The sequence below is a fragment of the Littorina saxatilis genome, linkage group LG1 (genome assembly GCF_037325665.1).
Source record: "Littorina saxatilis isolate snail1 linkage group LG1, US_GU_Lsax_2.0, whole genome shotgun sequence".
NCBI classification, from domain to species: Eukaryota; Metazoa; Mollusca; class Gastropoda; order Littorinimorpha; family Littorinidae; genus Littorina; species Littorina saxatilis.
Genome location: NC_090245.1, coordinates 34,088,199 through 34,113,662, shown reverse-complemented (window position 1 = coordinate 34,113,662; position 25,464 = coordinate 34,088,199). Strand labels below are relative to the sequence as shown.

Below are 25,464 nucleotides of genomic sequence, written 5' to 3'. Positions count from 1 at the left end.
GACCCCGGACACAACCTGGTCGATGAGAATTTTCAAAACGTGCTCTCAGCGCGCAGCGCTGAACCGATTTTGGTTTTTCTGTTCATCTTCCCAGATCCATTCCCAGTAACTCTTCCTTATCTTCTCCAGTGTTTTGCGTTTATCTCCCTTCCTTCGTGTCTCGTCAATCCATATTCCCGTTACTATTTTTAGAAGGTCACTGTCCACAACGCTCAATCCATATTCCCGTTACTATTTTTAGAAGTTCTCCTTCGTGTGGCGTCAATCGCGTACGGTGCGCCACCGCCGGGTATTCGGCTCTACTTCTTCCCGGCGAAGCCGGCTACCCGGCGAAGCGGGTATTCATCTAGTATATATATGTGTGTGTGTGTGTGTGTGTGTGTGTGTGTGTGTGTGTGTTTGGTATGTGTGTGTGTTTGGTGTGTGTGTGTGTGCGTGTGTGAGCGTGTCCTCACAAGAATAAACTGTATATGTTGACACAGGAAATCCATTTTCACAAACGCTCTCACTGGAATTCAATTAGGGGACAATCAGCAGGGTACACACCCGTTATTTCCAGTGGACCTGACGGTTCGTGTGTGTGTGTGTGTGTGTGTGTGTGTGTGTGTGTGTGTGTATATATATGTGTGTGTGTGTGTGTGTGTACGTTCTAACGGGGATCAACATTATGTTTATACAGGAAACACATTTTTACAAAGTTCTAAAGGCTCTTCTTGGAATTCATTTTCACATGGCGCCAAAGGTTCTGATTTAACAAAAGGGAATGGAGGACAGTCAGCAGGGTACACACCCAATATTTCAAGTCGACCCGACGGTATGTGGGTGTGTGTGTATGATTGCGTGTGTGTGTGTGTGCGTGTACGTGTGTTTGTGTGTGTGTGTGTGCGTACGTGTGTTTGTGTGTGTGTGTGTGTGTGCCACTAAACTCAGTGAAAAAAGAAGTGAATTGTTGAACTTACGTTTTATCGAAGATCTACGTTATATACTGTTCAAAAAAAGAAACGCATAGCTTGTAATATTTGGTTAATTTAGTTATATGGCTACAAGGATATCCACCAAACTGCAGAAAATGTTTATCTGGTCGTCGACCTTTCGTCCATTGTCAAAAGTGAGCTCTGCACGTGACGCATGCGTTATCAGTGGCTACCATGTCAAAATTGCTCATTTGGCATGACCACTCGTCATGCTTCAGTGTAATCTCGTGAAACTCGGGGAATATTGAGCTCTCACCATGTCTTCCAAAACCCATAAAAGCGGATTGTTCGCCACAAAGAAATCAGACGACAATTCAGCGACGAAAGATGGCCCGATTGAGCAGAGAAGACCGCCAAATTGCATTGGGTCGTTTACAAGCAGGCCAAAGTCCAAGTGCAATCGCCAGGCACTTCCACGTGTCCCAGAGCACCATCAGTAGACTGTGGGTCAGGTTTCAAGCCACTGGCTCCGTTGCTGACTTGCCACGAGCGGGAAGACCAAGGGCGACAACTGCTGCTCACGACCGCTTCATACGGCTCCGCCACCTCCGGAATCGTTTCCTGTCGGCCTCATCTTCTGTCCAGGCTCTCCCCGGGCCACACCGATTATCGGACCAGACCGTGCGGAACCGCCTGCATGAAGCTGGTTTGAGAGCTCGCAGACCTCACAGAGGAGCTGTCCTCACCCGCCGCCATCGCCAGAACCGAGTGCAGTGGGGCAACCAGCACCTTCGCTGGACCGTCCGGAATCACTGGAGACACGTGTGGTTCAGCGACGAGTCCTACTTCCTGCTCCAGCGACATGATGGTCGGAGGAGGGTCTACCGGAGAGTAAACGAACGTTACGCGCCCAACTGTGTGGATGAGGCACCCGTTCATGGTGGTGGAGGCGTCATGGTGTGGGGGGCGATCAATACCGCTGGAAGGAGCACCCTGGTGCATGTCCAAGGGCGCATAACTGCCCAGCGATACGTGGAGGAAATTCTGCGCCCACACGCCCTTCCTCTTCTGGCTGACCAGGATGCCATATTCCAGCAGGACAACGCCCGCCCGCACACAGCACGACTCACCACCCAGTTCCTCACCGACCACCATGTCCAGGTGTTTCCCTGGCCATCCATGTCGCCAGACATGAACCCGATAGAACACCTCTGGGATGAATTGGACAGACGTGTGCGAAGGCGAGAAGAAGCGCCGGCAAATCACCGCGATCTATTGCAGGCACTTCAGGAGGAGTGGGACACCATCCCACAGCAAGATATCCGGCATCTGATCCAGTCCATGCCCAGAAGGTGCCGGGCAGTTGTTGCTGCTCAAGGCAGTCACACCCCCTACTGACTTGACAGCCTCGGCACCCAATCGTATTGATTGACTGATTGATTTGAAGATGCAAATGAACTGTGTGTGCATTCAACTGTGTCCATACCAAATTTCAAACAAATAATCTAAATATTGGATTTTCTGTTAATTTTTTCGAAAAATGAAACTTTTGGCAAGTAGCAACTATGCGTTTCTTTTTTTGAACAGATATGTTGACACAGGAAATACATTTTCACATATTTCTAAAAGTGCTCCTTTACCCGCAGCCAAGGGCTCTCATTTTACAAAGGGAAGTGGAGGACAATCCGCAGGATACATACCCAACATTTCCAGTGAACCCGATGGTACGTTTGTGTGTGTGCGTGCGTGTGTGTGTGTGTGTGTGTGTGTGTGTGTGTGTGTGTGTGTGGGTGTGTTTAGCGATTCTTTAAAACCTTCTTGACCGATCTTAATGAAAATTAACATACAGATTTTCCAGATGATGTTTTCTTGGTGTTGTTATCTTATTTATCTTTGTGATATCCTTCTTTTAGTGATAGGCTGCAATGTGACCATCTATTTTTTATGAGACTGCATTTCATTGTTGAAGCTTGAAATTGATTTATTATTAAAGTTGTCCGTATAAGATTTTTAAAGTGATTGCAGTGGGTTTTTTTCTCTTTTTTTTTCTTTTTTATATTTAGTCAAGTTTTGACTAAATATTTTAACATCGAGGGGGAATCGAAACGAGGGTCGTGGTGTATGTCAAAGAAACTACAATGGGACCTTAAAGGATCTTTCTCCGCCGGGTTATTCCGTGCAGTCCTTCGCTCGGGACTCGCTGGAAGTGGCTGGTAGAGGTGGTGGTATAGCCTTCGTTTTCAAAGACTCTCTGAAGAAACATTGCACCGTCACACAATCACCTCTGAGCCACCCCACCTTTGAGGCTGCTACTCTGACTATGACCGTTCAGGATTCTAGAATCAACATCGCCTGTGTCTATAGGCCACCTCCAAGCAAGAAGAATAAGCTCACGAACACTATGTTTTTTGACCAGTTTCCAGACTTTCTTGAGCATTGTGATTCTTTGCCTGGGAAAACTCTTGTGATGGGTGACTTTAATTTTTATTTTGAAAATGCTGAGGACTCCAACACCAAGAAACTCTCAGATTTGTTCGACATGTTCAGTTTTCACCAGTCTGTTGACTCTCCGACTCATAAGCATGGTCACATGTTAGATTTAGTCATTCATCGCCCTTCTGATGCCATTGTCAGTTCATGTTTTGTCAGTCACGACCTTAAGTCTGACCACAACGCCGTATTATGTCGTCTAAATGTTCCAAAGCCTGTGTCTGCCCCTGTAACAATAACTTTTCGTAGCATCAAGAAGATTGATAAGGAGTCTTTTAGACATGATGTAGCTGGTTTATCTCAAGATTGCTCTGTCACTGAATATAACCAGACGTTGCGCTCAATTCTTGATAGGCACGCCCCTCTCTGCCAACGCACGGTTCGTCAGCGGAAATCTAACCCGTGGTTCAGTAGCATCTCTGAGCAGTTTGGCAAACTGAAACGTGAACGTCGTCAGGCGGAGAGGTGCTGGCTTAAATCCAAACTCACTGTTCACAAAGAGATTTTTGAAACCATCAAACGCAAAGTAAATGACTTAGTTGAAGGCGCTAAAACTGCTTTCTTCTCTGCCCAGATTATAGGTAGTAGAACATGCAAAGAACTTTTTCAAAATTTCAATTCTCTGCTTGGAAAACAGACGGTTTCCAGCCTCCCTACCACCCATGACCCCAAGGACCTGCCAACTGTATTTTCTGACTACTTCACTGAGAAGATCGAAACCATCAGAAATAGCTTTCCTCCACCAGTGGCTTCGCCTCCGGCTTCACAGTTCTCTGGTTCTTTGTTGGATAGCTTCACTCCTGTATCTGAGCAGTTTGTTTTGAAGATTTTGAAGAACACAGTGCCAAAGTCTTGTGAGCTAGACCCCATCCCCACCAACTTGTTTTATGAAAACCTTGACCTTTTTCTTCCCATCATAACCAACATAATCAACTCTTCTCTCACTTCTGGCACTGTGCCAATGGACTTGAAAACTGCAGTAGTTAAACCTTTGATCAAGAAACCATCTCTGGATAAAAATCAGTTGAAAAACTATAGGCCTGTTTCCAACTTGCCATTCATTTCTAAAATTCTGGAAAAAGTAGTGCTTAGTCAGCTTCTCTCCCACCTTGAAACCAACAACCTCTGCAACCCTCTTCAGTCAGCGTATAGGGCTGGCCACAGCACCGAGACTGTTTTGCTTCGTGTTGTGAATGACATTCTTTCTGCTCTGGATAATGATGACCTATCAGTTCTGCTTCTCTTGGATAACTCAGCTGCGTTCGATACGATCGATCACTCTGTTCTGCTCTCTCGTCTCGAATCTGTTTTTGGCATTCACTCTACCGCTCTTCACTGGTTTAGTTCATATCTACAGGGCCGTAGTCAGTATGTGTCTGTCAATAATCTCTCATCTCCTCCATCTCCTCTCTGTTTCGGCGTTCCCCAGGGATCAGTTCTAGGCCCAGTTTTATTTGTACTATACACCACTCCTCTCTCTGCCGTCATCAAGCAACACGCAGTCAATCACTACCTCTTTGCAGACGACACACAACTCCAACAAGCATGCAAGCCTACAGAAATCCAAGCGGTGACGCACACTCTCCAAAACTGCACTTCAGATATTAAATCATGGATGACAAACAATATGCTCAAGTTAAATGATGACAAGACTGAATTTCTTCTTTTCTCTGGAGCTTCCTCTTCGACCACTTCCCTTCCAGCCTCCATCACAGTAGGTTCTAGTGACATTTCTCTCTCTGATAGTGCTAGGAATCTTGGGTTCATCATGGACTCCCACCTCTCAATGAAACAACACATCAAAAAAGTCTGTCAGACATGTTACTTTGAGATCAGAAGAATAGGTTCCATAAGAAAATGTCTCACTGTTGATGCCACTAAAACTCTCGTTACATCCTGCATTACTGCAACTCCCTTCTCATAGGCTGCATTGACTCCACTCTCCAACCCTTGCAAAAAGTACAACACTCTGCTGCACGTCTCATTTTCAGAGCACAGCATCGACAACCCTGCACTCCTCTCATGAAAGAACTTCACTGGCTTCCTGTATCTGAACGTATTAGGTATAAAGCTGCCTGCTTCTGCTACAATATCATCTCTGAATCGGCACCTGCCTATCTTTCTGAACTGGTCTCTCTCTACACTCCCTCTCGCACCCTTCGTTCTTCTGATGATGCTCGACTTCTCCGTCAAGGTCGCTTTAAACGCAAGGCTCATGGCTTCCGCACGTTTTCGTATTATGGACCTCAGTTATGGAATTTACTCCCCTTTCAATTACGTCACTCTCCATCCATTTCATCTTTTAAGTCCAATTTGAAAACTCACTTGTTCCAACAACACTACGGATAGTTCCTTAGTATAGAGTCTGGGGATGTGAGATGTGCATGATGTGTTGTTTGAATCTGACAGTGATTGTATGATTTTTGTATACATGTATTGTTGTCACGCGCTTTGAACTTCTGATAAGGCGCTTTATAAATGCCCGTTATTATTATTATTATTATTATTACAGTGTTTGTGTATGTGCGTGTGTGTGTCTGTGTGTGTGTGTAGAGCGATTCAGACTAAACTACTGGACCGATCTTTATGAAATTTGACATGAGAGTTCCTGGGTATGAAATCCCCGAATATTTTTTTCATTTTTTTGATAAATGTCTTTGATGACGTCATATCCGGCTTTTCGTGAAAGTTGAGGCGGCACTGTCACGCCCTCATTTTTCAACCAAATTGGTTGAAATTTTGGTCAAGTAATCTTCGACAAAGCCCGGACTTCGGTATTGCATTTCAGCTTGGTGGCTTAAAAATTAATTAATGACTTTGGTCATTAAAAATCTGAAAATTGTAAAAAAAAATAAAAATTTATAAAACGATCCAAATTTACGTTTATCTTATGCTCCATCATTTGCTGATTCCAAAAACATATAAATATGTTATATTCGGATTAAAAACAAGCTCTGAAAATTAAATATATAAAAATTATTATCAAAATTAAATTGTCCAAATCAATTTAAAAACACTTTCATCTTATTCCTTGTCGGTTCCTGATTCCAAAAACATATAGATATGATATGTTTGGATTAAAAACACGCTCAGAAAGTTAAAACAAAGAGAGGTACAGAAAAGCGTGCTATCCTTCTTAGCGCAACTACTACCCCGCTCTTCTTGTCAATTTCACTGCCTTTGCCATGAGCGGTGGACTGACGATGCTACGAGTATACAACGTCATCGAGTGAGGGACCGAAAAATATTGAAACTCGAGGATGATTTTTTTGTGGTATCAACCGAGACCGTAGGTCGAGGTTGATACCACACAAAAAAATCATCCGAGAGTTTCAATATTTTTTGGTCCCTCACAAGATGACGTTTGTGTAATTTGTGTATACAATGATAAATTGATTGTATACAATGTTCAATCTCTATACCTTCCTGTCACTGGAAGCAGCAACACTTGAAAGCATACGTTCCCTTGACAAACGTCATTTATGATTGGCGTCATCTATGAATGATGTCACTGTCTAGACTCAAGACAAGTGCCAGTATCGGCAAACCTTGTCGCAGCAAAGGCGTGCCTTGATACCATTGAGATCATAGGAGATGCACAGCAGTGCCGATACCAGGTTTCTTTAGCTTCACTTTAAAATGATATCAGAACGATAGTTATTCACTTGAAAGTGAACACAGGAGAGTTGTATACACGAGTATACGGTCTTGCTGAAAAATGGCATTGCGTTCAGTTTCATTCTGTGAGTTCGACAGCTACTTGACTAAATATTGTATTTTCGCCTTACGCGACTTTTTTTATATTTAGTCAAGTTTTGACTAAATATTTTAACATCGAGGGGGAATCGAAACGAGGGTCGTGGTGTATGTGCGTGTGTGTGTGCGTGTGTGTGTCTGTGTGTGTGTGTGTGTGTGTGTGTGTGTGTAGAGCGATTCAGACTAAACTACTGGACCGATCTTTATGAAATTTGACATGAGAGTTCCTGGGTATGAAATCCCCGAACGTTTTTTTCATTTTTTTGATAAATGTCTTTGATGACGTCACATCCGGCTTTTCGTGAAAGTTGAGGCGGCACTGTCACGCCCTCATTTTTCAACCAAATTGGTTGAAATTTTGGTCAAGTACTCTTCGACGAAGCCCGGGGTTCGGTATTGCATTTCAGCTTGGTGGCTTAAAAATTAATTAATGACTTTGGTCATTAAAAATCTGAAAATTGTAAAAAAAAATAAAAATTTATAAAACGATCCAAATTTACGTTTATCTTATTCTCCATCATTTTCTGATTCCAAAAACATATAAATATGTTATATTCGGATTAAAAACAAGCTCTGAAAATTAAATATATAAAAATTATTATCAAAATTTCTTTTTCGAAATCAATTTAAAAACACTTTCATCTTATTCCTTGTCGGTTCCTGATTCCAAAAATATATAGATATGATATGTTTGGATTAAAAACACGCTCAGAAAGTTAAAACAAAGAGAGGTACAGAAAAGCGTGCTATCCTTCTCAGCGCAACGAATACCCCGCTCTTCTTGTCAATTCCACGTGCACTGCCTTTGCCACGGGCGGTGGAGTGACGATGCTACGAGTATACGGTCTTGCTGCGTTGCGTTGCGTTCAGTTTCATTCTGTGAGTTCGACAGCTACTTGACTAAATATTGTATTTTCGCCTTACGCGACTTGTTTTCTTTTTATATTTAGTCAAGTTTTGACTAAATATTTTAACATCGAGGGGGAATCGAAACGAGGGTCATGGTGTATGTGCGTGTGTGCGTGCGTGTGTGTGTGTGTGTGTGTAGAGCGATTCAGACTAAACTACTGGACCGATCTTTATGAAATTTGACATGAGAGTTCCTGGGTATGAAATCCCCGAACGTTTTTTTCATTTTTTTGATAAATGTCTTTGATGACGTCATATCCGGCTTTTCGTGAAAGTTGAGGCGGCACTGTCACGCCCTCATTTTTCAACCAAATTGGTTGAAATTTTGGTCAAGTAATCTTCGACGAAGCCCGGACTTCGGTATTGCATTTCAGCTTGGTGGCTTAAAAATTAATTAATGACTTTGGTCATTAAAAATCTGAAAATTGTAAAAAAAAATAAAAATTTATAAAACGATCCAAATTTACGTTTATTTTATTCTCCATCATTTGCTGATTCCAAAAACATATAAATATGTTATATTCGGATTAAAAACAAGCTCTGAAAATTAAATATATAAAAATTATTATCAACATTTTTTTTTCGAAATCAATTTAAAAACACTTTCATCTGATTCCTTGTCGGTTCCTGATTCCAAAAATATATAGATATGATATGTTTGGATTAAAAACACGCTCAGAAAGTTAAAACGAAGAGAGGTACAGAAAAGCGTGCTATCCTTCTCAGCGCAACGAATACCCCGCTCTTCTTGTCAATTCCACGGGCACTGCCTTTGCCACGGGCGGTGGAGTGACGATGCTACGAGTATACGGTCTTGCTGCGTTGCGTTGCGTTCAGTTTCATTCTGTGAGTTCGACAGCTACTTGACTAAATATTGTATTTTCGCCTTACGCGACTTGTTATATTTAGTCAAGTTTTGACTAAATATTTTAACATCGAGGGGGAATCGAAACGAGGGTCGTGGTGTATGTGTGTGTGTGTGTGTGTGTGTGTGTATGTGTGTGTGTGTGTGTGCGTGCGTGCGTGCGTGCGTGTAGAGCGATTCAGACCAAACTACTGGGCCGATCTTTATGAAATTTTACATGAGAATTCCTGGGATTGATATCCCCGGATACTTTTCTCCTTTTTTCGATAAATGTCTTTGATGACGTCATATCCGGCTTTTCGTGAAAGTTGAGGCGGCACTGTCACGCTCTCATTTTTCAACCAAATTGGTTGAAATTTTGGTCAAGTAGTCTTCGACGAAGCCCGGACTTCGGTATTGCATTTCAGCGTGATGGCTTAAAAATTAATTAATGACTTTGGTCATTAAAAATCTGAAAATTGTAAAAAAAAATAAAAAATTATAAAACGATCCAAATTTACGTTTATCTTATTCTCCATTATTTTCTGATTCCAAAAACATATAAATATGTTATATTTGAATTAAAAACAAGCTCTGAAAATTAAAAATATAAAAATTATTATCAAAATTAAATTGTCCAAATCAATTTAAAAACACTTTCATCTTATTCCTTGTCGGTTCCTGATTCCAAAAACATATAGATATGATATGTTTGGATTAAAAACACGCTCAGAAAGTTAAAACGAAGAGAGGTATAGAAAAGCGTGCTATCCTTCTCAGCGCAACTACTAAACCGCTCTTCTTGTCAATTTCACTGCCTGAACGGTGGACTGACGATGCTATGAGTATACGGTCTTGATGAAAAATGGCATTGCGTTCAGTTTCATTCTGTGAGTTCGACAGCTACTTGACTAAATATTGTATTTTCGCCTTACGCGACTTGTTTATATTTAGTCAAGTTTTGACTAAATATTTTAACATCGAGGGGGAATCGAAACGAGGGTCGTGGTGTATGTGTGTGCGTGTGTGCGTGCGTGTGTGCGTACGTGCGTGTGTGTGTGTAGAGCGATTTAGACCAAACTACTGGACCGATCTCTATGAAATTTGACAAGAGAGTTCCTGGGTATGATATCCCCGAACGTTTGTTTCATTTGTTTGATAAATGTCTTTGATGACGTCATATCCGGCTTTCGTGAAAGTTGAGGCGGCACTGTCACGCCCTCATTTTTCAACCAAATTGGTTGAAATTTTGGTCAAGTAATCTTCGACAAAGCCCGGACTTCGGTATTGCATTTCAGCTTGGTGGCTTAAAAATTAATTAATGACTTTGGTCATTAAAAATCTGAAAATTGTAAAAAAAAAATAAAAATTTATAAAACGATCCAAATTTACGTTTATCTTATTCTCCATCATTTGTTGATTCCAAAAACATATAAATATGTTATATTCGGATTAAAAACAAGCTCTGAAAATTAAATATATAAAAATTATTATCAAAATTAAATTGTCCAAATCAATTTAAAAACACTTTCATCTTATTCCTTGTCGGTTCCTGATTCCAAAAACATATGATATGTTTGGATTAAAAACACGCTCAGAAAGTTAAAACAAAGAGAGGTACAGAAAAGCGTGCTATCCTTCTTAGCGCAACTACTACCCCGCTCTTCTTGTCAATTTCACTGCCTTAGCCATGAGCGGTGGACTGACGATGCTACGAGTATACGGTCTTGCTGAAAAATGGCATTGCGTTCAGTTTCATTCTGTGAGTTCGACAGCTACTTGACTAAATATTGTATTTTCGCCTTACGCGACTTGTTTTAAACTTGCCAAGCACATCATGTGGGGCGTTTAATAAATACCACTGATTGTTACAATATTCCTTATAAACTGTTATACATGTGTTTGAGCTACAATGGACATTAACATTTTCTTTTGACTTTTTTAAATTCGTTAATCTCCTTTAAATGTAGGGGCGGATTAAGGGGGGGGGGGGGGGGGGGTTACAGGGGTTCCGGAACCACCCCCCCCCCCCCCCCCGGCTGTCAAAAAAAAAAGTAATACTAACTTTAAAAGAAATAACAAGTCGCGTAAGGCGAAATTACTACATTTAGTCAAGCTGTGGAACTCACAGAATGAAACTGAACGTAGTCCGCCGCTAGTGCAAAAGGCAGTGAAAGTGACGAGCCTGTTTGGCGCGGTAGCGGTTGCGCTGTGCTTTACTGTATCTCTCTTCGTTTTAACTTTCTGAGCGTGTTTTTAATCCAAACATATCATATCTATATGTTTTTGGAATCAGGAACCGACAAGGAATAAGATGAAATAGTTTTTAAAACGATTTCGGAAATTTAATTTTGATCATAATTTTTATATTTTTAATTTTCAGAGCTTGTTTTTAATCCAAATATAACATATGTATATGTTTTTGGAATCAGAAAATGACGAAGAATAAGATGAAATTGTTTTTGGATCGTTTAATAAAAAAATAATTTTAATTAGAAGTTTCCGATTTTTAATGACCAAACTCACTCATTAGTTTTTAAGCCACCAAGCTGAAATGCAATACCAAACCCCGGCCTTCGTCGAAGATTGCTTTGCCAAAATTTCAATCAATTTAATTGAATAATGAGGGTGTGACAGTGCCGCCTCAACTTTTACAAAAAGCCGGATGTCACGTTTCAATATATCACATAAGGCGATTATGAAACGGTTAGTTACTACTAACTAACTAACCACACCACGACCCACTCTCGCAGTCATACAATTTAATAGAGACAACAAAAGTATAAGTTTCAGACGCCTGTTTATGTAAAAACTCGCCACCTCCCTCGAGACTTCACTCAAAATATGTTCTTTTACGTTCACAAAAACGTAAAAAACCCGTGGTCACTGACAAAATGCCAGTTAGAATAGAAAATTATAGTAACACGCTGATCCCGTGTAAAGATAAGAAAATACGACTGTTCTGCTCCAAAAGTGCTAGTTCATGCAGGTGTCACACACCCCACGTCGTCACTACTCGAGTATAATCACAGATAGCATAAATGACAACGGTGGTCAACGGGGTGCATAAGACATGGTGCACTTAGCTTTCTTTGGCCACTGGGTGGACGGCCTGTAATTAGTCTTTTTAGCCTCCACAACTGCTCCGTCGAATGAAGTGCTGGTTAGCGTGGTGACGAAGCAGGGAACTGTGGAGGCATCAGGCGCCGCACCCAGTCGCTGGTTAGCTGGTTAGCCGGTTCGCTGGTTAGCCGGTTCGCTGGTTAGCCGGTTTGCTGGTTAAGTCCGGTCCCGGTTACCACGTCTGCAGCTAGCAGTGTCCCGCAAAAGGCAGCCGAACAGAAGTTAGGAAAAGGCTGCAAACAGAAAGCATCGGTGCACTAAACATGTCAGCTACCCCTCACCCTCCACCTTTAAACATGTCATCTTTACATATCTCATCGAGCACGTGGGCCTGCACAAATGGACTTTTCACAACAACAAAACAGCCGTTTTCCGTCCTTCTCTCCCTATCTGCAAAAACCATATACAGATTAGTATTTTAGCGTCACAGAGAGCAAATTATGCGCTAACCTGGAAAGAACAACAGAGAGTATTTCATTCCACAAACACAGACTCGTCAACAGCGTTAAATAATGATTTATTACCTCAAACAGCCTATGAATGTAGCACTCTCATGGAAGCAAAACCCGCTTCCTCCCTGGAATGGCCTCTGTTCGTCAACAGTGACACAAACATCCAAAAAACCCTTGCCGAATACTTATGCGAAGACCATCGCACGGCGAAGGAAAATTGACGACTCGTCCTCAGCGAACATGTGGCGGTGAGAAGGTGATATCTCGTTGAAGTTCCTCTAGAGTGCCCGAATATTCTATTCGGTGAAGACCCTCATACTCTAGAAACCGCTGTATCGATCCTTCTTCTTCTGCCGCTGAGTGTCAAGTGCCCAGTTATAGTGTCTCAGACAGACAACCTTGACAAAAACACGTGACTAACCTTGTCACATATCAAGTTCAGCTATCGACAATTCTGCCTCGCAAAGCAGAATCACCCCCGAAAAATCCGTGCGCCGCAATTGACCAAGAGAAGGCACCCCACTGAGTGACACTTTCTTGGTCTATGTCACTAGATCGTGACACCGGATATGACGTCATCAAAGGTATTTATCGAAAAAATGAAAAAAAAGTCCGGGGATATCATACCCAGGAACTCTCATGTCAAATTTCATAAAGATCGGCCCAGTAGTTTAGTCTGAATCGCTCTACACACACACACACACACACACACACACACACACACACACACACACACACACACACATACACCACGACCCTCGTCTCGATTCCCCCCTCTATGTTAAAACATTTAGTCAAAACTTGACTAAATGTAATGAGTGGCTGCTAACACTAGTTGATCATGTTTAAAATCAAGGATAAGTCATAAATTGTTCATAAAATAGCTAAAATTCTTCAGCTTCTGGGGGGAAAAGCCCGCCAGACCCCCCTACGGGGCCTACCCATGTACCCCACAAGGAGTCTACCCCCTGAACCCCAGGTTGTAAACCCCCCCCCCCCCCCCTCTGGCTTAACTGCTCCGCCCCTGAAATGTGTATGTGTTGATGGAATATGTGTTGGTGAGACATATGTATGCGTATAACCATCATACCAAAGATATAGGCTAATGGCTAAGATTTTCATAAAATATGTTTGTCTGATATCTAAACATAATAACATCACATACACCGGTACACTTCAATAAATCTATATGTAGGCCTACTGTTATCTTATAACATCCTGATCGTTTGAATTGTTTTCATTACGTTGTCTTGAATCCCAACATATGATTGAGAACAAAATATGGGCATAATATTGTATAAACTCGAGGATGATTTTTTTGTGGTATCAACCGAGACCGTAGGTCGAGGTTGATACCACACAAAAAAATCATCCGAGAGTTTCAATATTTGTTGGTCCCTCACAAGATGACGTTTGTGTAATTTGTGTATACAATGATAAATTGATTGTATACAATGATCAATCTCTATACCTTCCTGTCACTGGAAGCAGCAACACTTGAAAGCATAAGTTCCCTTGACAAACGTCATTTATGATTGGCGTCATCTATGAATGACGTCACTGTCTAGACAAGACAAGTGCCGGTATCGGCAAACCTTGTCGCAGCAAAGGCGTGCCTTGATACCATTGAGATCATAGGAGATGCACAGCAGTGCCGATACCAGGTTTCTTTAGCTTCACTTTAAAATGATATCAGAACGATAGTTATTCACTTGAAAGTGAACACAGGAGAGTTGTATACACGAGTATACGGTCTTGCTGAAAAATGGCATTGCGTTCAGTTTCATTCTGTGAGTTCGACAGCTACTTGACTAAATATTGTATTTTCGCCTTACGCGACTTTTTTTATATTTAGTCAAGTTTTGACTAAATATTTTAACATCGAGGGGGAATCGAAACGAGGGACGTGGTGTATGTGCGTGTGTGTGTGCGTGTGTGTGTCTGTGTGTGTGTGTGTGTGTGTGTGTGTGTGTAGAGCGATTCAGACTAAACTACTGGACCGATCTTTATGAAATTTGACATGAGAGTTCCTGGGTATGAAATCCCCGAACGTTTTTTTCATTTTTTTGATAAATGTCTTTGATGACGTCACATCCGGCTTTTCGTGAAAGTTGAGGCGGCACTGTCACGCCCTCATTTTTCAACCAAATTGGTTGAAATTTTGGTCAAGTACTCTTCGACGAAGCCCGGGGTTCGGTATTGCATTTCAGCTTGGTGGCTTAAAAATTAATTAATGACTTTGGTCATTAAAAATCTGAAAATTGTAAAAAAAAATAAAAATTTATAAAACGATCCAAATTTACGTTTATCTTATTCTCCATCATTTTCTGATTCCAAAAACATATAAATATGTTATATTCGGATTAAAAACAAGCTCTGAAAATTAAATATATAAAAATTATTATCAAAATTTCTTTTTCGAAATCAATTTAAAAACACTTTCATCTTATTCCTTGTCGGTTCCTGATTCCAAAAATATATAGATATGATATGTTTGGATTAAAAACACGCTCAGAAAGTTAAAACAAAGAGAGGTACAGAAAAGCGTGCTATCCTTCTCAGCGCAACGAATACCCCGCTCTTCTTGTCAATTCCACGTGCACTGCCTTTGCCAAGGGCGGTTGAGTGACGATGCTACGAGTATACGGTCTTGCTGCGTTGCGTTGCGTTCAGTTTCATTCTGTGAGTTCGACAGCTACTTGACTAAATATTGTATTTTCGCCTTACGCGACTTGTTTTCTTTTTATATTTAGTCAAGTTTTGACTAAATATTTTAACATCGAGGGGGAATCGAAACGAGGGTCATGGTGTATGTGCGTGTGTGCGTGCGTGTGTGTGTGTGTGTGTGTAGAGCGATTCAGACTAAACTACTGGACCGATCTTTATGAAATTTGACATGAGAGTTCCTGGGTATGAAATCCCCGAACGTTTTTTTCATTTTTTTGATAAATGTCTTTGATGACGTCATATCCGGCTTTTCGTGAAAGTTGAGGCGGCACTGTCACGCCCTCATTTTTCAACCAAATTGGTTGAAATTTTGGTCAAGTAATCTTCGACGAAGCCCGGACTTCGGTATTGCATTTCAGCTTGGTGGCTTAAAAATTAATTAATGACTTTGGTCATTAAAAATCTGAAAATTGTAAAAAAAAATAAAAATTTATAAAACGATCCAAATTTACGTTTATTTTATTCTCCATCATTTGCTGATTCCAAAAACATATAAATATGATATATTCGGATTAAAAACAAGCTCTGAAAATTAAATATATAAAAATTATTATCAACATTTTTTTTTTGAAATCAATTTAAAAACACTTTCATCTGATTCCTTGTCGGTTCCTGATTCCAAAAATATATAGATATGATATGTTTGGATTAAAAACACGCTCAGAAAGTTAAAACGAAGAGAGGTACAGAAAAGCGTGCTATCCTTCTCAGCGCAACGAATACCCCGCTCTTCTTGTCAATTCCACGGGCACTGCCTTTGCCACGGGCGGTGGAGTGACGATGCTACGAGTATACGGTCTTGCTGCGTTGCGTTGCGTTCAGTTTCATTCTGTGAGTTCGACAGCTACTTGACTAAATATTGTATTTTCGCCTTACGCGACTTGTTATATTTAGTCAAGTTTTGACTAAATATTTTAACATCGAGGGGGAATCGAAACGAGGGTCGTGGTGTATGTGTGTGTGTGTGTGTGTGTGTGTGTGTGTGTGTGTGTGTGTGTGTGCGTGCGTGCGTGCGTGCGTGTAGAGCGATTCAGACCAAACTACTGGGCCGATCTTTATGAAATTTTACATGAGAATTCCTGGGATTGATATCCCCGGATACTTTTCTCCTTTTTTCGATAAATGTCTTTGATGACGTCATATCCGGCTTTTCGTGAAAGTTGAGGCGGCACTGTCACGCTCTCATTTTTCAACCAAATTGGTTGAAATTTTGGTCAAGTAGTCTTCGACGAAGCCCGGACTTCGGTATTGCATTTCAGCGTGATGGCTTAAAAATTAATTAATGACTTTGGTCATTAAAAATCTGAAAATTGTAAAAAAAAATAAAAAATTATAAAACGATCCAAATTTACGTTTATCTTATTCTCCATTATTTTCTGATTCCAAAAACATATAAATATGTTATATTTGAATTAAAAACAAGCTCTGAAAATTAAAAATATAAAAATTATTATCAAAATTAAATTGTCCAAATCAATTTAAAAACACTTTCATCTTATTCCTTGTCGGTTCCTGATTCCAAAAACATATAGATATGATATGTTTGGATTAAAAACACGCTCAGAAAGTTAAAACGAAGAGAGGTATAGAAAAGCGTGCTATCCTTCTCAGCGCAACTACTAAACCGCTCTTCTTGTCAATTTCACTGCCTGAACGGTGGACTGACGATGCTATGAGTATACGGTCTTGCTGAAAAATGGCATTGCGTTCAGTTTCATTCTGTGAGTTCGACAGCTACTTGACTAAATATTGTATTTTCGCCTTACGCGACTTGTTTATATTTAGTCAAGTTTTGACTAAATATTTTAACATCGAGGGGGAATCGAAACGAGGGTCGTGGTGTATGTGTGTGCGTGTGTGCGTGCGTGTGTGCGTGCGTGCGTGCGTGTGTGTAGAGCGATTCAGACCAAACTACTGGACCGATCTTTATGAAATTTGACATGAGAGTTCCTGGGTATGATATCCCCGAACGTTTTTTTCATTTTTTTGATAAATGTCTTTGATGACGTCATATCCGGCTTTTCGTGAAAGTTGAGGCGGCACTGTCACGCCCTCATTTTTCAACCAAATTGGTTGAAATTTTGGTCAAGTAATCTTCGACAAAGCCCGGACTTCGGTATTGCATTTCAGCTTGGTGGCTTAAAAATTAATTAATGACTTTGGTCATTAAAAATCTGAAAATTGTAAAAAAAAAATACAAATTTATAAAACGATCCAAATTTACGTTTATCTTATTCTCCATCATTTGTTGATTCCAAAAACATATAAATATGTTATATTCGGATTAAAAACAAGCTCTGAAAATTAAATATATAAAAATTATTATCAAAATTAAATTGTCCAAATCAATTTAAAAACACTTTCATCTTATTCCTTGTCGGTTCCTGATTCCAAAAACATATGATATGTTTGGATTAAAAACACGCTCAGAAAGTTAAAACAAAGAGAGGTACAGAAAAGCGTGCTATCCTTCTTAGCGCAACTACTACCCCGCTCTTCTTGTCAATTTCACTGCCTTAGCCATGAGCGGTGGACTGACGATGCTACGAGTATACGGTCTTGCTGAAAAATGGCATTGCGTTCAGTTTCATTCTGTGAGTTCGACAGCTACTTGACTAAATATTGTATTTTCGCCTTACGCGACTTGTTTTAAACTTGCCAAGCACATCATGTGGGGCGTTTAATAAATACCACTGATTGTTACAATATTCCTTATAAACTGTTATAAATGTGTTTGAGCTACAATGGACATTAACATTTTCTTTTGACTTTTTTAAATTCGTTAATCTCCTTTAAATGTAGGGGCGGATTAAGGGGGGGGGGGGGTTACAGGGGTTCCGGAACCACCCCCCACCCCCCCGGCTGTCAAAACAAAAAAAAGTAATACTAACTTTAAAAGAAATAACAAGTCGCGTAAGGCGAAATTACTACATTTAGTCAAGCTGTGGAACTCACAGAATGAAACTGAACGTAGTCCGCCGCTAGTGCAAAAGGCAGTGAAAGTGACGAGCCTGTTTGGCGCGGTAGCGGTTGCGCTGTGCTTTACTGTATCTCTCTTCGTTTTAACTTTCTGAGCGTGTTTTTAATCCAAACATATCATATCTATATGTTTTTGGAATCAGGAACCGACAAGGAATAAGATGAAATAGTTTTTAAAACGATTTCGGAAATTTAATTTTGATCATAATTTTTATATTTTTAATTTTCAGAGCTTGTTTTTAATCCAAATATAACATATGTATATGTTTTTGGAATCAGAAAATGACGAAGAATAAGATGAAATTGTTTTTGGATCGTTTAATAAAAAAATAATTTTAATTAGAAGTTTCCGATTTTTAATGACCAAACTCACTCATTAGTTTTTAAGCCACCAAGCTGAAATGCAATACCAAACCCCGGCCTTCGTCGAAGATTGCTTTGCCAAAATTTCAATCAATTTAATTGAATAATGAGGGTGTGACAGTGCCGCCTCAACTTTTACAAAAAGCCGGATGTCACGTTTCAATATATCACTTAAGGTGATTATGAAACGGTTAGTTACTACTAACTAACTAACCACACCACGATCCACTCTCGCAGTCATACAATTAAATAGAGACAACAAAAGTATAAGTTTCAGACGCCTGTTTATGTAAAAACTCGCCACCTCCCTCGAGACTTCACTCAAAATATGTTCTTTTACGTTCACAAAAACGTAAAAAACCCGTGGTCACTGACAAAATGCCAGTTAGAATATAGAAAATTATAGTAACACGCTGATCCCGTGTAAAGATAAGAAAATACGACTGTTCTGCTCCAAAAGTGCTAGTTCATGCAGGTGTCACACACCCCACGTCGTCACTACTCGAGTATAATCACAGATAGCATAAATGACAACGGTGGTCAACGGGGTGCATAAGACATGGTGCACTTAGCTTTCTTTGGCCACTGGGTGGACGGCCTGTAATTAGTCTTTTTAGCCTCCACAACTGCTCCGTCGAATGAAGTGCTGGTTAGCGTGGTGACGAAGCAGGGAACTGTGGAGGCATCAGGCGCCGCACCCAGTCGCTGGTTAGCTGGTTCGCTGGTTAGCCGGTTCGCTGGTTAGCCGGTTTGCTGGTTAAGTCCGGTCCCGGTTACCACGTCTGCAGCTAGCAGTGTCCCGCAAAAGGCAGCCGAACAGAAGTTAGGAAAAGGCTGCAAACAGAAAGCATCGGTGCACTAAACATGTCAGCTACCCCTCACCCTCCACCTTTAAACATGTCATCTTTACATATCTCATCGAGCACGTGGGCCTGCACAAATGGACTTTTCACAACAACAAAACAGCCGTTTTCCGTCCTTCTCTCCCTATCTGCAAAAACCATATACAGATTAGTATTTTAGCGTCACAGAGAGCAAATTATGCGCTAACCTGGAAAGAACAACAGAGAGTATTTCATTCCACAAACACAGACTCGTCAACAGCGTTAAATAATGATTTATTACCTCAAACAGCCTATGAATGTAGCACTCTCATGGAAGCAAAACCCGCTTCCTCCCTGGAATGGCCTCTGTTCGTCAACAGTGACAACAACATCCAAAAAACCCTTGCCGAATACTTATGCGAAGACCATCGCACGGCGAAGGAAAATTGACGACTCGTCCTCAGCGAACATGTGGCGGTGAGAAGGTGATATCTCGTTGAAGTTCCTCTAGAGTGCCCGAATATTCTATTCGGTGAAGACCCTCATACTCTAGAAACCGCTGTATCGATCCTTCTTCTTCTGCCGCTGAGTGTCAAGTGCCCAGTTACGGTGTCTCAGACAGACAACCTTGACAATAACACGTGACTAACCTTGTCACATATCAAGTTCAGCTATCCACAATTCTGCCTCGCAAAGCAGAATCACCCCCGAAAAATCCGTGCGCCGCAATTGACCAAGAGAAGGCACCCCACTGAGTGACACTTTCTTGGTCTATGTCACTAGATCGTGACACCGGATATGACGTCATCAAAGGTATTTATCGAAAAAATGAAAAAAAAGTCCGGGGATATCATACCCAGGAACTCTCATGTCAAATTTCATAAAGATCGGCCCAGTAGTTTAGTCTGAATCGCTCTACACACACACACACACACACACACACACACACACACACACACACACACACACACATACACCACGACCCTCGTCTCGATTCCCCCCTCTATGTTAAAACATTTAGTCAAAACTTGACTAAATGTAATAAGTGGCTGCTAACACTAGTTGATCATGTTTAAAATCAAGGATAAGTCATAAATTGTTCATAAAATAGCTAAAATTCTTCAGCTTCTGGGGGGAAAAGCCCGCCAGACCCCCCTACGGGGCCTACCCATGTACCCCACAAGGAGTCTACCCCCTGAACCCCAGGTTGTAAACCCCCCCCCCCCCCCCCCTCTGGCTTAACTGCTCCGCCCCTGAAATGTGTATGTGTTGATGGAATATGTGTTGGTGAGACATATGTATGCGTATAACCATCATACCAAAGATATAATGGCTAAGATTTTCATAAAATATGTTTGTCTGATATCTAAACATAATAACATCACATACACCGGTACACTTCAATAAATCTATATGTAGGCCTACTGTTATCTTATAACATCCTGATCGTTTGAATTGTTTTCATTACGTTGTCTTGAATCCCAACATATGATTGAGAACAAAATATGGGTATAATCTATTGATCCTCGGCATTTGTCAATTGACTGTTTGTTGTAGACACTGATGCTACTCTGACATCCTCGCAACCCAATGGTAAAACAATATTTTATGTGTGTGTGTATTAGTGTGTGTGTGTGTGTGTGTGTGTGTGTGTGTGTGTGTGTGCTGGTATGTGCGTGTGTGTACATGTGTGTGTGTGTATGTGTGTGTGTATGCTCATGCCTGCCTGTATGTTGGTTCGTGTGTGTGTGTGTGTGTGTGTGTGTGTGTGTGTGTGTATGTATATGTGTGTTAGTTTGTTGTCGTGTATGTGTGTGTGTGTGTGTGTGTGTGTGTGTGTTGTCGTGTGTTTTGTGTGTGTGTGTGTGTGTGTGTGTGTGTGTGTCTGTCTGTCTGTCTGTCTGTCTGTGTGCGTGTGTGTGTGTGCGTGCATGCCGGTGTGTGTGTGTGTGTGTGTGTGTGTGTGTGCGTGCATGCATGAATGCGTGCGTGCATATGTGCGTGTTTGTGTGACATCAAAACAGAAAGAGATCGCATGTTGATGTATTCCCACGTTGACATCATACTCGTCCCAAGTTGTCGGACTGTTCATAAATCATACCTGATGAGCCTCAATCGTTCTGGCAAAAGAAGGCAAAGCAAATTGCACGACACACTGTCAAAGTTGCAAGCAGATCCGACCATCATTTAGACATGAAATATTTACAGTTACTGATCACCTTTAGTCAAGCATTGAAATACACGAGTTGCTTTGGCAGAGTGCGGCACCGAGGCGGACATCGTGTTCGTGCTGGACTCGTCGGCCAGCGTGAGAGAGTCCAACTTCAAGCTGCTGCTGTCCTTCGTCAACAGTCTGACCAAGGACTGGGACATCGGTCCGGACAGCATCCGTGTGGGCGTGGAGAAGTTCTCCGTTAAGACTAACACCGAGTTCCACCTCAACCAGTTCAACGACAAGCAGCAGTTGATGAATGCCACCAACAACATCAAGTTCAACCCAGGAACCACCAACACAGGTGAGTGAGGTACATGTACACAGTGAAGGACAGAAACATTGATGTCTTTCTGGGCTTACATCATGTCTGCATAATTAGATGTCAAAATGGTGGGAGATTTCGGTTTAAGAAACTATATACGAACATACTCTGATGGACATTTTGAGAAAGTTTGATATGGTTGAATTAAAAAGATGAAAGAGGAAATATAGACGCACGCACAGCATTGTGGTGTACATGAACAACTGGTCAGCAAGGGTCAGCTCAAGGACAGATAGACACACAAACCTGATTTAAATAGCAACAGTACAAGAACCCCAAAGATCCACATGATATCGATATCTTTCTTTATTTCTTTATTTGGTGTTTAACGTCGTTTTCAACCACGAAGGTTATATCGCGACGAGGGAAAGGGGGGAGATGGGATAGGGGAAAGGGGGGAGATGGGATAGAGCCACTTGTTAAGTGTTTCTTGTTCACAAAAGCACTAATCAAAAAATTGCTCCAGGGGCTTGCAACGTAGTACAATATATGACCTTACTGGGAGAATGCAAGTTTCCAGTACAAAGGACTAAACATTTCTTACATACTGCTTGACTAAAATCTTTACAAACATTGACTATATTCTATACAAGAACCACTTAACAAGGGTAATAAGTGAAGAATTTTATGGGTGAGAAAAGGAAAGTAAAAGGACTTTGGGGAGGCAGAAATAGAGAAGAAACAAGAAAAAGATCCTAATTAGGTTCACGGCATCGAGAGTGATGCGACCTTCTCTCAGAGGTTAGTAGAGAAGGCTCCCCCATCCACCACCCGGGGGACGCGCCTCTACGCCAATTAGGGGGCGCGAGGACATGATATCGATATCTTGTGACACCATTTGACCAATGTTACATTTACATCGCTAATTACTTCCCTCCCAGCCGACGCCCTTCGCCACTTGAAGGACGTCATGTTCAAAAGCAGCAACGGCGACCGCCCCGGCGTGCCCAACATCGCCATCATCATCACTGACGGCAAGTCCAACAACGTCTCCAAGACTAAGACACAGGCTGAGGCCGCCAGAAAGGCAGGCATCGCGCTGTTGGTTATGGGTGTCGGCAAGGGCATCTCAAAGGGCGAGCTGCAGAACATTACCGGACAGTCCGACCGCGTCTTCGTGGCCAAGAGCTTCTTCGAAATGGGTGACATCAAGGCGGTGTTGCAGGAGCAGACTTGCAGAGGTAAGTGGAAGCTAAAGTTGGTGATCTTTCACGGTCAATTCAAAATGTGTGATCTAACTCAAGTCAATTCGATGAAGGTGACGTTATAGAAATAATCATTGACGACGAAGCTTTGTCCTAGTTCGAGATTGATCTTCTGGAGTTCTGGTTGACAAGTTTTAGACCATGAATGGCACCAGCGCAGGAACACGTGTGTGGGATACGTTTCGCGTAAAATACTAGAAAGTAGGCAAACACTGTGTATGAATGCATATATGCGCGACAATGATACCATTGAGTAACAAACAACAACTCCAATTATAAGTTCCCTCCACTGTATTTGGTCAAATAAATAATACAGTTATGACCACTGATGAGACACAATAGTGTCGAAACACGTGTCTGGTCTAGGTACAAATACAATGGTCCTCCTCAGGACTAGATTACCTTGCGATACGTCCCCCACAAAGGGACTTTGCTCTGTAAATCTCGGTCCCCCTTGAGGAGGGTCTGATGCTCCCAATAGGCTGTCTGTGAAGGGATACTTATTTCTCTATCTATCTCTGCTAAGAGATTTTAACAAATCTCGGAAGAAAGTCTCTGCTGACTTTCAATTGTTTCTTTCACAATTTCTGATGTTGTATATATATATATATATATATATATATATATATATATATATATATATATATATACACACATACACACACAATCATGAAAAGAAAGATATCAGGGTTATGGATTCAAAACCGGGTACTCACAGGTTTGAAGACAGGTTTGACAATCCCGTGCACAAACTAACACAATAATCTTACCCGGATCCATCAAAAATCGCTACCCGTGAGGTAAACAGAAAAACACACACACAGTCCGTGAAATCACTGGCACACGATATCCACAGTATAATACCGACACACGGCTAGTGTGTAAGTGAAAAAAATGCAGTCACAGTTCACAGTTAGGATTTGGACCAGACTGCGGCAACCGTCTAATCTAGTTGCTAAATACTAATTACATCTTAATTAAATAGGTTCTCCTGAACATGGCTTAACTTAACTATAGCACACACACAAAACTGCCGATATGTCCTTCACTTGAAAGAAGTAGTATGTACTTAATTCTCCGACTGGCGATCTCGACCTAACCAGTTCACTTCGTCCCGTGACCTTTCTGGGTCCAACTGTACGGACTTTCCTGTAACCTCGTTGCTAGCTTCGTGAAAGTCCCGTCCAACTTCAGCTAAACTGGTCCAGAGAAATAAGATATTCGGTGGCTTCTCAGATTATTCTTCTTTCCCGGCATCTGGCCACAATCCTCTTCTCATGGACAAGTTACTGGACGCACTGCACAAACATGAAGAGCGGACATCTTGTTTTTACAATCTGTCCTCTACGAACTAGTTTCTGCAATGTAAATCGGTTCAGCTTACGCGATACACAAAATATCGATATTCGAATGCCTATTAAAGTTACCTGTTAAAGTGCTTTGACGATCGCGTCTCAGAAAACACAAGTAAGGGTTAGAACCTTTTTCTGCATTCTCTCCGGGCGATTAACATCGAGACCTTTCTCCTCCATGGACAGTCGTCAATTGTGCTGCTAAACTAGCTACGATTCACGAAGTTAACTGTTCGCTGGTTTGTGAGCTGTGTTTACTCCGTGCAATATAACTTTCCACGTGTATCTCGTTGGCTTTCGTGAATCGTGAATTAAGGATGCAAATACTAACTCCGCCTGACTCAGTTGTTAGCCGTTTGATTTCCTTCACAAACACACAATTTTAGGCAAACTCAATTTATTGCCATATTTCATCTGACCGTATATGTGTTGCAGCCACTGATGCCACTCAGACACCCTCGCAAACAAGTGGTTAGACAAACTGTTTGTGTATGTTTGTCTCGGTCTGTTGACCGATGTTTGTGTCTGTGACTGACTGGTTGGTGATCAGTTCCAGAAGAAATGAGCAATGGTGTACTATACACTTAAGATTTAAGAGAGAAAGTAGGGAAACAACTTCGGCATAGGCCTATCTACTCTAGTTATTGCTAATTTTTATCAAATGATATGTCTGTTACAGCCACAGATGCCAGTCAGACACCCTCGCAACCCAATGGTAAAACAATACCTGTAATATTATTGTATGTGTGTTTATGTCTGTATCTGCGCGCGAGTCTGCCTGGGGGGGAGGGGGGGTGTTTTTCTTTAAGGCATCTAGGAACGCTGAAGAAGAAGAAGAAGAAGAAGAAGAAGAAGTTTAAGGCATCAAAATTCAGAAGTTTTTATTGAAAAAAGAATATCGCAACGGGAAAAAAATTAACACATATTTTGCAACGTTAACAATCAAATCGTCGTAAATGGACTTCAAAAACTGAATGTGTGCTACACTT

At 41.3% G+C, this 25,464-nt stretch overlaps 1 protein-coding gene across 2 annotated transcripts in view; it reads left to right on the top strand.

The window, feature by feature from the left end:
• Positions 1-25,464, top strand: part of LOC138967715 (uncharacterized) — a 42,917-nt gene that overhangs the window by 12,471 nt on the left and 4,982 nt on the right. For both annotated transcript variants that reach the window (XM_070340377.1, XM_070340372.1), the window contains exons 7-12: positions 680-814; positions 2,561-2,638; positions 20,939-20,974; positions 21,640-21,897; positions 22,800-23,099; positions 25,155-25,190. In XM_070340377.1, the coding sequence (XP_070196478.1) occupies positions 680-814; positions 2,561-2,638; positions 20,939-20,974; positions 21,640-21,897; positions 22,800-23,099; positions 25,155-25,190 (843 nt within the window). The remainder of the gene's footprint in view (positions 1-679; positions 815-2,560; positions 2,639-20,938; positions 20,975-21,639; positions 21,898-22,799; positions 23,100-25,154; positions 25,191-25,464) is intronic.